Source organism: Stigmatopora argus, chromosome 3 (assembly GCF_051989625.1).
Source record: "Stigmatopora argus isolate UIUO_Sarg chromosome 3, RoL_Sarg_1.0, whole genome shotgun sequence".
Taxonomy (NCBI): Eukaryota; Metazoa; Chordata; class Actinopteri; order Syngnathiformes; family Syngnathidae; genus Stigmatopora; species Stigmatopora argus.
The window spans coordinates 1646561-1661777 of record NC_135389.1 but is presented as its reverse complement, the minus strand read 5'-3'; the positions used below and the strand labels follow the sequence as shown (position 1 = coordinate 1661777).

General features: G+C 39.3%; 1 protein-coding gene across 4 annotated transcripts in view; it reads right to left on the bottom strand.

Moving 5' to 3' along the window:
* ciapin1 (cytokine induced apoptosis inhibitor 1) overlaps nucleotides 1-15217 on the bottom strand; it is an 89010-nt gene that overhangs the window by 34651 nt on the left and 39142 nt on the right. For all 4 annotated transcript variants that reach the window (XM_077595462.1, XM_077595463.1, XM_077595460.1 and 1 more), the window contains exon 7: nucleotides 8349-8470. In XM_077595462.1, the coding sequence (XP_077451588.1) occupies nucleotides 8349-8470 (122 nt within the window). The remainder of the gene's footprint in view (nucleotides 1-8348; nucleotides 8471-15217) is intronic.

The window sequence follows — 15217 nt, the reverse complement described above, 5'->3', positions numbered from 1 at the left end:
GCATTGGTTTGTACTGAAGAAAACATTTAATAAAATGGAGAGAATATGTACAGTACTGTATAGAGATTTATGTATTAGAAACTGGCCGAAAGAAGCGATCTAACGACGATTGCACAGTTTTCTTCTTTTTTTCATCATAAATGATGCGTTAGCACTGTATGGCATCATTCAATTGATTTGCAAACTTTGTGCAACGTTCAATATTTGGGTCCTGCTGCTCGATCTTCCTGTTTATAAATGGTACTGACGGTCGAACGATTCAAGTTGTATGCCCGTGCAACGCTCACCACTCTCACGCGCATCAAGATTCGTTATTATTGACACTCGTTTCAAATGAAATGGCTTGCCTCTTCCTTGCAACTCCCTCAATAGAAGCCTTTTGCTTTTTACCAACCATATTCAATAATGGATGCACGAGATATTTAATGATACAAATGAAAAAGGTTCTTTGCGCCCTGGAGATACGTTCACGCACTTCCGCATTGCAACGAATTGGACAGAAGGTAGATGCTGGGTGAGCTGAGCCCTCACAGCGCCAGACGTCGGTATTAGCGGCGGAAAGAAGCACTACTCGGAAAAAAATACAAAATCGGACTTACGAACATTTTTCGACATAAACGCAATTTGCAGACATGTTCGTAAGTCGTATGTTCGTAAGTAGGGGAGCGTCTGTAATGGTCTACTACCATGAATAGGACAAATTAAACTTGCTACGTTAAAAGATTACAATCGAGTTAATAATATAAGAATTGATCGCTGAATGACTTAAGAGATGGATAATTAATAACTTTAACTTAATACACTTGCGGTTGCAACAAGTCATATGTTTAGAAACTGGTATAATTGTTTCAATCAGATAAGGTAAATATTTAGAAAAAATAATGTAAGAAGGGTTTTTGAGCCTGTGTAAAGTGTGAAAATATAGTCAACTAATTTGCCAGCTCACAAATTTAAAATATAGGAATAAATGGTATGATATCGGGATACAGTGGTACCTCGTCATACGACCGCTCGTCACACAATATTCTCGTCTTACGACGGAAATTTCGATCGAATAATTCGCCCGTCATGCGATCAAAATTTCGTGATGCGACCAAGCCTTTTTTGCATATCTTTCGTGTATAACAATATCTACGAGCACTGAATGATTAATTCAGACGAGTTTTTCCTAAGCATCGACCAGGAAACGCACAACGCGCATGCGCGGGCAAAAAGAGGGCTTTCTGGGTAATGAAGTATACTCGTGCACACAACGCCGATAGGCAATGGGACTCTTTCTCAGAATGAAACTTCATTACCCACAATCAATACGTGGGTAAGCTGAGCTGTTGCATTTCCTGTTATTTTTATTATCTAATATGAGGAGTATTATATTACTTCTCGTTCGCTGCTCCTAAGAACATCAGCGGCACTGGCTCGCAATTCCCTCTTTGTAATATTTCTGGTCGCAACTCTCTCTCATAGGCGCCGGTCAAAGCGGTTGCAACCAGAGCCATTACGACAAGGGAGTTGCGAGCCGGTCTTTATGAGCAGCGGAGCGATCGCTAAAATTTACTACAAGACTATTTCTCGTTGGCAAGTGGTCGAGGGTTATCCTATTGTCAGGACATTTGTGTGAATCATTTTCGGAATATTTTAAAGGGAATACGTAGTACAACAGCAAACAGCCCATCGATAGCGAACGTGAGGGTGGAGGCGTGGCAAACCGCCAACCCGGAAAACGAAGGTAACAAAAGATTAGAACAAAATTAGAATTCAGTTTTGTGTAAAGTTACATTAAACGTATGTTTGAGTGTCTGTATATATTAATCCAAGTTAATTTAAATTTGTTTGTTCCGTTTACGAGTGCGTTGTCGTGGAAAAAAAAAAACGAACCCACACCCCCAAACGTGTCTGTCTCCCGTCGGCGAAATCTGCCCAATTTTTGTTAGATTAAACACATTTTATTACTATTAAAACACTAGTTATGTGTTACTTTGTTAATAGATGGGGAATTAGAAGAAATAACACATTTTTTCCAATCCAATATCCTGTTATTGGTGTTTTTTCAGTGGGTTGGAACGAATTAATTTGTTTCCCATTCATTTCAATGGGAAACGTCCGCTCGAGTTACGAGAATCTCGTCATACGATCTCAGACAGTCCCGGAACGGATTAAGATTGTATGTCGAGGTACCACTGTACTTTGACAAAAGCCCAAGAGTCTATTATCAAAATTATTATGAATTTATATAAATATACTAAGAACTAATCAGCGGCGGGCCGTGAATTTCAAAGCGACACCTTCAATTCTATATCTGAATCAACCCAACCCTCAAAAACTATTTTATGGCTATAAAACCTTTACTGCAGCTACAGCTGCGACACACAAAAAAGCATCAATAATAACCTCATACAATTGAAATATTATTTAGGAATATAGCCATATTTTACTCATCTGTACACAAAAGCCATCCTCCTTTCATTCCTCCTTTTCTATCGCCATCGAAGCTAATGCTGAAAGTCGAGCCTGTCCTCTTGTATTTCTGGCATAAGATTTTATTCGATTTAGTGCTTAAAATGTTCGTTCCCGGTTGTGACAGGCTTGCTTACTTTGGAGTTGTCCGACCTTTCTTAATGATATCCAGCTTTTCTTGAAAAGACCGTCTTGAAAATGGTTTTGACAGTAAATCTGCAAGCAAATCCATCTCTTCTCCTCCTTCAGCAATTGCAGGTTGACAAAACCGCTATTAAATCAACACAACAATATATTTGCTTGTGCAGTTCGCTCCAGATACAGTTTGGTAGCTCTGGGTAGTCCACAGTATAACTAGCCAATCATAGTTGGTGAAAGTGATGATGTATCCCTACGCCTGTGAGAAGGCCTTGGTGTCGCCAACTCGAAATCTGATTGGTTGAAGCAACAGTTTTATCGACGCTTGTTTTATGCAGCAGAGCCTGCAGAACTGATTGTGAAGGCCTCAAGGGAGATTTCTGACCCTGGCAACAAATAATGGCTGAAATGTGATTGGTTAGATGCTTAAATATGAAAACACACATCTGGAAGCAGCGCAACCAGGGGAAAAGCAATGAAAGGAAGCTGACAGACAATTTGGAATTATTTAATAAGTATTCATGGTCAAAACATAATTAACATCGGTCTGTGATTAATTTTTTTTTTAGGCCAGCAGAGAAGGCCTTGAAGGACCTGACGGTCCACCACTGGCACTAATACATTTTAATGTAGGATTTATTTAGACAAAAAAAGGGGAAAATGTTTTAAATGGAATTAGTGCCTTGTTTTTCATCCCACAGTGCTCTGCCATGCAAATTGAGTCTTTGCCTGGGTCATTAATGGCCAGATTTTGGCTTGGGTGGATGAGTTCCTGTAGATTTTCAAGTTCGAATTGGTTATTGAACTTAATTCACTACCCACGTGGGGACATTTGGTTTGATCTATGAATTGAGTATATCCTTAAAGTGTAATTTTGGAAAATGTGTTGACAAAATCAGTCTTGCAAATTCAATAGTGATATAAAGAGAAGAGTCATTTGCTAAGATTTCTAAATCTAGGAGGAAAATGAATAATTTTATGTGTGATTTTGAATGTTCGGAGAGTCCCACATCTCATCAATACCATGGAAGATCAACCATAACAAAATGTAATTGATAAATCACCAAAGATTAAACAATTTTTGTGAACGTAAACCGTTGTTTTTATTATGCTAAATTGGACTTAACTATTGTAGAAAGTAGTGACATTTGGAGATATGGAATGAATGCCTATTTGAAATGAGTGGACTTTACAATTAGCAGCAGCTATATGGTGCGCCGCAAATATTTTGTTAATAATAACTTTTAAGGAACAATTGGGCCATGAATATTAAGGTATTGTTTTCTGTTTAAATCATGTTTGTCATGATTTTCAATTCAAAAGTTTATAAAGACAGGTTTCTGGGGGCTAAGTTGAATTTTGTTTTATTTGATTTTCCCCCCAGAATTCTGATTAGTGAAGTAGGCTACCTTAACTTAATTTCATATGTTGTTTTTTTCTTTTTCGCGTCTTTTGAAGTTCACCAGAACTAACTTTGGATTTGGTTTGCTTTTGTTAACACTTTTACATTTATCCCAATTGATTTGATATGGACGCAACTAAATTGGCCTGGCAATTAATGTCTGAAATGAACAGTAAATTGTTTTTGTAATTGTTTTCATCTTTTGATGTTGAAGTGGATAATTGATAGAAGTTTAAGGAGATTTTTATTTTTAACTCTTGGAAAAACATTAAGAAAGGTTTATAGGAGATTATAAACAAACTACAAAGACAATGTAACATTAAATTCTTGCAAAAAGCTGCTAGAGTGGGGTATTTATGTTGCAAACACCTGGTTTAATGTGTAACGCGATGCATATTATTGAATGAATTTGGAGTCCTTGATTAGTATGTATTTTAACGTTATGTGGTTTAATTGCTGTAAAGGGCACAGTTATATAGCCAGGCTTAAAATATTAATCCTTGCGAACAGGGGGAGTTGTTGGGTTCAATTCTATTAAGAAATAAAAATTTATTCGTTTGTTTCTGAATGTTAACTGAGGTGAATATAACGGGTTTACTGGTGAGATATAACATGTTCACTGGTGAAAAAATAGTGAATTTGCATACCGTATTTTCACACCTATTAATTGCACCGCCTGATAGGGCGCAGTCTCAGTTGCGGGTATATTTTCCGTTGTAACTCGCGACATGCATAACTCCCAAGCCTTTGATTCTCCTCGCTGTTATATCGGCATCGACAATTCATTCCAAATTGTCACGTAACTCGTGCGACGCTGCCTGCCCGAACTACTATGTTCGGCTTCAGTCCATTTTCCAAGCGTTCACACCCGCATTCTGGTGCCATTCACGTCAGGCATTTCCTCTGTATAGCTCTAATGTGGTGTTTCTTTGAGTATTTGAGTGTTTTGGGGGGTTAAAAGCGCTGTGAGCACACGGAAATCAAATGCCTTGCCACTCCCATGGGATGTTTTGAATGGATTTACCGTAATGCTTGGAATGCGTGGGGAGGCTGTTTTTTTAGGGTGAACGTCCGCTGGTTTGATTGCAATAAGTAGCGTGCCAGCAAGAAATAAAACCAGTCACTCAAGCAGTCAGGGCTATACAAAAATTGATTTTAGTGCCAAACAAGGCGCACTGACTGATTGGGAGTATCGAACATTTTAGAGAAAATTTTAGACTCAAGTGCGCCCTATAGGTGTGAAAATACGGTATATAACTCCTGTCAAAAAGAAACAGGACTATGTGCTTTGGTTTCACTGCTCTTACCAGTATCTCTTTTTCCACCTACAGTCGAGAAGATACAATTGGCGGCTCAGAATTTCGGTGCAACGGCTGGCCTGTCTCGACGGCGTTAAGCCTAATCGAGGGATGTCGTTCTGACTTACATTGATCCAATTTGTATCCCAAGAGGCATACCAGATATTGGTTGGCTGAACAAATTGCAGCATGTTGGGAGTCTATTTTTCTTTGGGTTACTCCAAATAAAATATGGATATGATATATGACATCCATTACAATGTCCAAAAACTTGTAAATTATAGAGCAGGGATTTGTAGCAATGAAGGAACAGCTGGCAGCCACCAGTCTCATGGCTTTCCAAATATGATATATGACATCCATTACAATGTCCAAAAACTTGAAAATTATAGAGCAGGGATTTGTAGGAATGAAGGAACAGCTGGCAGCCACCAGTCTCATGGCTTTCCAAGACCGCAAAGCGGTTGATATGCTTCTGGCAGAGCAAAGGGGCGTGTGTGCAATGTTTGGAGATCAATGTTGCATCTTGATTCCCAACGACACGTCACCCAATGGTCCCTAACCAGAGCCGAAGAAGGCCTGCAGACACTGAACCAGAATATGAAGAGGCATTCTGGAGTGGAATTGTCCGCATGGACAGACTGGTGGGATAAGACCTTCGGCAAGTGTGAAGAATTGGCCTTCTTTGTGGTGATCTCAATGGCTGTTTTTGGCGCTATCATTTTCTGGGCGATAATAAAAGCGGAATCATCCACAAGCTTCTGGCTGAATCTTTGACCACTCCTCTTGACAGAATTGGTGCAGTTAAGTTAAATTTGTTGGCTTTTTGACATGGACTTGTTTCCTCAGCATTGTCCACATGGGGTTTAAGTCAGGACTTTGGGCCTTTCTGAAACCTTAATTCTAGCCTGATTTAGCCATTCCATGACCACTTTTGATGTGTGTTTGGTGTCATTGCCCTGTTGGAACACAAACTACGCCCAAGACCCAACGTTCAGGCTGATGACTTTAGGTTTTTGAAGTTTATCCTTCTTTTTCATTGACTCTCTGTAAAGCACCAATTTCATTGGGAGCAAAACAGGCCCACAGCATAATGCTACCACCACGTTGCTTATGGTAGGCATGGTGTTATTGGGGTTAAAGGCCACGTCTTTTCTCCTCTAAACATATTGCTGGGCATTGTGGTCAAAGAGCTCTTTTTGTTTCGTCTGACCACAGAACTTTCCTCAGAAAATCCCAAGATGGCGCCGTTCACGCGGCAGCCAGTGGCAGTAGCTCTGTCCACTCTTTTGTTTTTCATGTTTTACAGCCCTTCTCTTTTTTCAATTAAATTTTAATATTTCTTAATAAATTCCTTTTTACTTCACTTTGTACATTATACTTTTTACTTTAATGTTTTTACAACTTTCCTTGTTCTGTTAGCCTGGCTTCTTTCCGCTACTTCTTTTTTTGGAACCATTCAGCCATGCCTACGCTGGCATTCATATGGGACTAGCTGTTACAATATACAGCAGAAGGAGCAACACCTCAATATCGCTGGAAATTCGGAGCTGGACAAAAGTGCCGGGAGAAGAAGCAACGCTTCTCTACCTCGGTCACAGTCTGCAGAAGTTCCCCATCTTGTGGAAGACTTCCTGTGTGTGGTTCAAGTTTTTGTCCAACTTTACAACGTCTTTTTGAGTCTGTATCAGTCTTTGCTACCGCAACCAAGATGGCGCCGTTCAAGTGGCAGCCGGTCGCGGTAGCTCCGTCCACTCTTGCTCATTTTGCATTTTTGCTGCTTTTCTGTCTTAGTGATTTGATTTGGTGATTTCGTCATACGCACTTTCTGGGTATAATGACAATTAGGCTTTTGGTCGAGTCAATGATGATGACAAAGCCTATGTCCGATTATATTATATTACATATTTACTTTGATTTGCTTTGTACTTTGTGCTTTTGCTTTGTTGTTCTGTCTAATCATCCTCTTGTCGCTTCACCTCGACTCGGTTAGGAAGTGCTTATGATGTCAGAGGTGCCTTTTTCGTTCCAATTGTCCAACTGTCACAATGAAATTTCCCGAATACGGGATGAATAAAGTTGTCCAATCCAATCCAAAAAGGTCTTATCTATGTACATGTGATCATCAGTAAACTTTAGTCAAGCTTTAAGGTGCTACTTTTTGAGCAAGGGCTTCCTTCTTGCATGTCGGACTCTCAGTCCATGGCGATGCAAAACACTGGATACTGACACCTGTGTTCTAAAAGATCTGCTTTTTGGTGCTCCTGGATTGACTCTTCACCATCCTGAGCAGTTTTCTCTCAGCAAAAGGTGACATCTTCCGTTTTTTTCCTGGTCGTGGCAGTGACAAAAGAGTGCCATGCACCTTATACTTACAAAAAATTGTTTGTACTGTTGTTCTTAAAATCAGCAGCTGCTTAGAAATGGCCCTAGGTGAGTTCCTGACTTGTTGAAGTCAGTGATTCTCTTTTACAGGTATGTGCTGAGCTCTTCTGACTTCCCCATTGTAGTGGTTTTTTTTTATCCAATCAGCTCTTTGTAAATGGCCTCACAGAAGTAACCAGCTGTAATCACTCATGATCACCCACAAGAAGTTAAGAGGCCATGCTATGTAGCGCATGCCATTGTCACAACTTTCTAAGGCTCCAAAATTGCTCTTATGTTGCTTTATGTATATTTTTGACCCTGGAGTTTTGGTCACACTTTCAGTTTACCCCTAATGAAATCATAAACGAACCAAACTTAATGAATGCTTTTTGTGACAAAGAAGGATCTGTTCCAATCAAAATATCAGAGAAAAAAATCTGAGAGTTGTAGAAATAATTGGAAAATCAAGACAGCCATCACATTATGTTCTTTACAAGTGTATGTAAACTTTTGAGCACCACTGTATTTATTAATTTTGGTTTTCTTTCACCTTTCGGTCTGGTCCCCTTTGACCGAGATAAACGACAGATCACTGTAATTGAGAAGCACAGTAAGCTAATAGCACTCACTTGTTGATTACGTTAAGAAGACTGCCAGCCAATAACCACTTTGTTTTGCTAAAAAGTTACCAGTTCTTGCAGGCTTTCTTCTTCTTCGTTGCTCCTTCCCCACAGGTGGGGGCTTGAAGAGACACTGGGTCTGGCTTCTTGAAATCTTCTTCATCAAGCAGTGCATCAGAGTCCACTAGGTCCTGGCAAGGCATTGTGGGGTTAAGCCAGTCACACATTTGAATCATTCTTCAAATTTCACCATTCTTCAAATATCACCATTCTTCAAATTTCACCCAAGCGACAGGCAAACTCCCAGGCAATCTTTTCTTTGTGGAGTTTGTATGTTCTACTTATTTTTTACGAGTACTCTGGTTTACTTCCACATCCATAAAGCGTGCATTGAGAATTTAGTTGATCTTTTAATTTCACCAGACATAGCAACAAAATTTGTCTTTTTATGTAAACGTACAGCTCAACAATGACAATGTTCTGTTGATATTGGTGGTTAACTGAACACTTAATTTAACGATCAACTCGATGTAATTTTGAAAGTGACTTACAATAATCCCTCGATTATCACGGTTAATGTAGACCAGACATGGCCTCGATAAACGAAAAACCGCTAGGTCACACCTATTTAAAAAAAATGTTTTTTTTACTTCAGTGCTGAGTTCTAGTAGCAAGCGGAGGACAGTGGAGTGGCTTCCGCTTACGATTTTCAGTGTGGATTTTCACATCTTTATGATTTTTTTTACTTCTGTGCTGAGTTCTAGTGGCAAGCGGAGGACAGGGGAGTGGCTTCCGCTTGCGAGTTTCAGCGTGGACTTTCACGTTTTTATGAACTTACAAAAAAAAATCCCCCAGGAAAAAATATGTGTAGTGAAACCATGAAAGTTGAAGCCACGATATTTGAGGGATTACTGTATTGGCATTCCTGAGCATGTAAAGGGGGATATTTTTAGAGATTCAAAAAGGAATGAGTAAGATGTGCATATATTGGTGACAATTGTTCATAGAATCAATATTGCGTGGCTAATTTTGTTCCGCCCCCATCCTGAGCAATTGTTATCAGGGATTTTCTATTAAATTTTTCAATGGGTAATCCAAGATTTTTCCATTCAAAAGATGATTTGGGACCACAAAAAGTTATTGTTTTGATTCTATGTTTACAATGGCTGTCCCGTCTGCCACCATCGGCCAATCATGGGATTGTTCATTATCATTATCTGGGTTGCCATAGCTCTGTAGGCGATATAAACTAAGGTTGCTATCACAATCACAGTAAGAATAAATGTTGTGTACTAATAGAGGAAAAATTCAGAAACACCGCCCCGCTTCTTCTTCAGCGCTGAATTGGATGGCGCTCAGCGCCAAAGAAGAGTTTCACCATAAAAGAAGAATGACGAATATTCGGCCGGCGATCCAGCGATGTGGGTGCGCCCCCTCGAGTGAGGTCTGCCCCACGACCAGGCGCCAGCCGTGACACGGTACGTGGGAGAAGAGTTTCCTAACATAACTTAAGATAATGGTTATCTCCCGGAGCAAATTTTTTTAAAGACAATGCCTTCGGGGACATTCTTATTCAAAGATGAACTGTGTGGGAATGCTGCCGGCTGGCTTCATGGTAAACCCAGCCTTAATCAACATGTTCGACCGTCCTCATGCTTTAAAAAACAAGGACAAAGTCTATGTTTTGACTGATTCGTTTATAACAGAGAATGGTGTTTTTTAGGTCAGTTTGTCGGGACTGGGGGATATTCACACAAATGTTAATGATGAGGTGCATGAGTCTGTCGAGTTCCACTCCGATTTACAGACACTCAAACATTCTCTCGACAGATGGGGGAGTCTAGCAAAATTGGTGGCCAGGAGAACGACCAACTGATTTGGTTTCTGGTTGGAAGCATAACGAACTGTGAACAGGAACTGGCCAACAGCTACTAGAGCAAATGTCTGACAGGAATTCTGGTGTTTTTTTGGACTTTCTTAGGATGAAAATCCTGACCGATTTCACTTGCCTTATGATTCCTTCCATTTCAAAATAAAATACAGCAAGTTGAAAAAGGGGGTTATTAAGTGACAATGGTGCTAATAAGGTGGGGGAATGATTGGATTTAAATCATATAGTTATACAATTTTAATGAAGCTGATGAGTTTTTACTTTCTGATGCGTAACTGTGATTAAGTTCTATTATGATTATTACAATATAATAAAAAGAAAGTCACAAGTTTTGTTGGTCCACTATATTGTTACATTTTATATTTCTGAGTTGAAGTGATTGCAGTTACAAGGGAACAAGTAGAGCTGGGCGATAAAATGACAGCGCTAATTATCCTGAAATAATTTTGTCAACAATAATATCAAAAACTTTAGATAAAAAATTGATAATTTTAAACTGCAATTACACCACCCAACCACCACAGAGACAGGGCCACTGTTGCAAGATGAACATTAGTTCCAGACCTACGCTCAGGAGAAGAAGAGGATGATGACGAAATGTGTTTTTAAAATGTTAGCAATAGAGGCTAACACAGAGAATTAACACAACAGTTGATTATAATTGAATATTATGTGAGATGCAGGACAACACTGACCCGACCCACCAAAAGATCCAAGTGAATTATACTTGGCATTTTCTTTCTTTTTTTTAATGCCTTGTAAATACCGGTGTATTTACAAGTTTATCCAACTTGATTTTATTTTTTGTAAATGGCCATATGTGAGGTAAATTTACAGTTTCTTTTTGTGAGGCTGAATACATTTGCTTGCCAATGGTAATGTCTTCAGTTGATTAGAACATTTCTGCAGGTTTTTCATTTACTTTTCATAGTGTAAGAGGGATATATATATATATATATATATATATATATATATATATATATATATATATATATATATATATACACATTTATATATATACACATATATATGTATATACAGACGCTCCCCTACTTACGAACGAGTTAGGTTCCGAGCGATTGTTCATAAGTTGAATTTGTTTGTAAGTTGATTCAGTGCTATATTTTGTATTATAATTTATGTTTAAGGCCTATATAAGTATATTGAAGGTTTATATAAATGCATTTGTATGTTTAAGGCTTGTATAAGTAACACATTGGTTTGTACTGAAAAAAAACATTTAATAAAATGGAGAGAATATGAACAGTACTGTATAGAGAGAGATTTATGTATTAGAAACTGGCCGAAAGAAGCGATCTAACGACGATTGCACAGTTTTCTTCTTTTTTTCATCATAAATGATGCAGTAGCACTGTATGGCATCATTCAATTGATTTGCAAACTTTGTGCAACGTTCAATATTTGGGTCCTGCTGCTCGATCTTTCCGTTTATAAATGGTACTGACGGTCGAACGATTCAAGTTGTATGCCCGTGCAACGCTCACCACTCTCACGCGCATCAAGCTTCGTTATTATTGCCACTCGTTTCAAATGAAATGGCTTGCCTCTTCCTTGCAACTCCCTCAATAGAAGCCTTTCGCTTTTTACCAACCATATTCAATAATGGATGCACGAGATATTTAATGATACAAATGAAAAAGGTTCTTTGCGCACTGGAGATACGTTCACGCACTTCTGCAACGAATTGGACAGAAGAAGGTAGATGCTGGGTGAGCTGAGCCCTCACAGCGCCAGGCGTCGGTATTAGCGGCGGAAAGAAGCACTACTCGGGGAAAAAAATACAAAATCGAACTTACTAACATTTTCGACATAAACACAATTTGCAGACATGTTCGTATGTACCGTTGTTCATAAGTCGTATGTTCATAAGTAGGGGAGCGTCTGTATACATGTGTATATATATATATATATATATATATATATATATATATATATATATATATATATATATATATATATATATATATATATATATATATATATATATATATTTGTATATATATATATTTGTATATATATTTCCAAGATGGCGCCGTCAAGCGGCAGCCAGTGGCAGTCGCTCCGTCCACTCTTATTTGTTTTTCGTGTTTTACAGCCTTTCTATCTTTTTTTTATTACATTTTAATATTTCTTAATACATTCATTTTTACTTTACTTTGTACTTTATACTTTTTACTTTAATGTTTTTACCAACCATTCCATCATGAGATAAGATGGAAGAGCTGTCGGCGCTTACCAGGCTGGTCCACAACCTCTGTCTCTCACACTCCAAACTCCACTATGGCCAAGACCAAAAACCTGTAGAAATGACACCAGAGACAAAATTGTAGACCTGCACCAGGCGGTACCTGGACGTTTCGTCGCCGGACACTTGGTCCCCGGACGTTTGGTCGACGGACGTTTGGTCGACGGATTCGCCGCCGGACATTTCATCGAATGGACAATTCGTCGCCGGATTTGCTCGCTCGCTTCCGGATTCGCTCGATCTCCAAATTATCAATAAGTTGCATATTATTGGCGTGTGTGTACATGTTATTCGTCGCCAGATTCGCTCGCTAGCTCCCGGATTCGCTCGTATTGGCGTGTGTGTACATGTTTTTCAAATTACGGCCCGCGGGCCATATAGGCTTTTTAATCCGGCCCGCCGACGTTGTCCAAATTGTAGTAAAAATCAATGACCTCATTCATTTGCCTTTGCCCTGCAATACCCTCGTTTCCCCGATAGATGGCGCACTAGTCTAGACCTTTGTTGGAGTGTAACTTGGAGAACAACATGCCGCTCATCACTCAATTTAAAGACTGCTTTCTTTTGTTGAATAATAATATGTTCTTAATGTTGAAAGTAAATTTGAAAATAAATTTTTCACCTTCAATTGTGTCTTTTTTCTTACATTTCAAACCCCAGGTTTGATAAATTACATTGCGTGTCCAAATGCTGTCAAATTTTAGTATCCATTCTGGCCCGCAAGTCAAAAAGTTTGCCCACCCCTGGTATAGACAAACTTGCCTCTTTTATACTATTATTGTCCCTAATTAAACACATTATCAATAAGATGCCATTGACGGCGGTAGACGTCCGATTCATTTTGACTGAGGTGCAGATGCTATTTCTGTTATTAGAGCTCCATCAAGTGGATATATAACGCAACAGTCAACATGAATCAGACGTCCGGGTGCCATTGACGGCGGTAGACCGTCGTTATTACCGCACAGTAATACCTCGACATATGAGCAATTTGAGATTCTAGTAAAATTCTTGAGAAAATATTTATCTATTAAATATATAGAACATTATGGGCAATGCCTTTCCGGTCGCAACTCCCTCGTGTAATGTTTCTACGAGCACTGGGCGGAGCGTTGCATTTTTTCAGTGTTTTTTTTCCTGTTTGTCAGTGCGAATGGCGGAGCTTGTTCGCTAATACGAGAGGAGTACTACTTCCCGGGCAAGTTGGGGAGTGGTCGTGCGTTATCATAGTGAGGACATTCGTGTACATCATTTTCGGAATATTTTGAAAGGAAGACAAAAGCAAACAACCCTCGATAGGTTGCATCTGAAAGTTAGGGTGGAGGCAGGGCAAAAAGAGCCAACCCGGGAGAATAAAGGTATAAAAATGTAAAACAAAATTAGAATTAAGTTTAATGTAAGGTTAGATTAAACTTATTTTTGAGTGTCTGCATCGTAGTCCAAGTTCATTTAAATTTGTTTATGTTATGTTAGGAGCGCGTTGCCGTACAAAAAGTCTCTCTCTGTCCCCCTCTCTCTCCCCTACGCGAAATCCGTCTAATTTTAGTATACAGTAGTACCTCGACATACGAGCATTTCGAGATATGAGTATTTCGAGATACGAGTAAAATTTCGAGCAAATAATTATCTCTAGATACGAGAAAAATTTCGAGATACGAGAAAGCCAGGTGGCCAAGACATGAGAGGCTGTTTATCATTGTAGCGCTCTGTCTTTTTTGCCGCATCTCTTTCGTGTAAACATCTATCTACGAGCACTGGGCGGAGCGTTGCATTTTTTTCAGTGTTTGTTTCCGTCACTCAGCGCGAATGCTGGAGCGATCGCAAATACGAGTAGTATATATTTCTTCTCGTTGGCTGCTCATAAGAACATCAGGGGCACTGGCTCTCTCCCCCAAAACTCCTCGTGTAATATCTCTGGTCGCAACTCCCTCATTGTAATGTCTCTGCGAGCACTGGGCGGAGCGTTGCATTTTTTCAGTGTTTTTCCCCCCCTTAGCCTGTTAGCTCCCATTGGCAGAGCGATCGCTAATTCAAGATTACTTCTCGTTGGCAAGTGGTCGTGCGTTATCTTATTGTGAGGACATTTGTGTGCATCATTTTCGGAATATTTTGAAGGGAATACAACAGCAAACAGCCCATCGATAGTAAACGTGAGGGTGGAGGCGGGGCAAACAGCCAACCCGGCCGGCCAGGAGAAAGTATAAAAATGTAAAACAAAATTAGAATTATGTTTAGTGTGAGGTTAGATTAAACTTATTTTTGAGTGTGTCTGCATCGTAATCCAAGTTCATTTAAATTTGTTTATGTTATATTACGATTCACTGGTGCAAAAAGTCTCCTTTGAAGGCAAAATCTTTTTAAAAAATCATCACAAGTGGTATTTCTGAGATACTGTATGAATCAAAAGCACCTTGTCAGGGTCAATATCATAAGGAAGTTAATATGCCTGTCTTTGAAATAAATAATTAGAGTTGGCGGCGCGCACAGGTGCAGCGGCTCAATGCTCTCCAGTTTGGTGTCATTCGTTATTTACTAACATCTGCGAGGTAAACTTATTCTACAGTCGCCAGGATTTAATTACTCTCGGAAGGAGATGCGATATATCCATCACAACAGACTACCAACGGACCTACGATATCCCCGAGGACATCGAGACCATATCCGTGGATAGTCAGCCCACTTTAACAATTTCGTCATATGCAGCTGGGTATGATGACAATTTGGCTTTTGTCGAGTCAATGATGATGACAAAGCCTATGTCCGATTATTGTAAATGTAAAA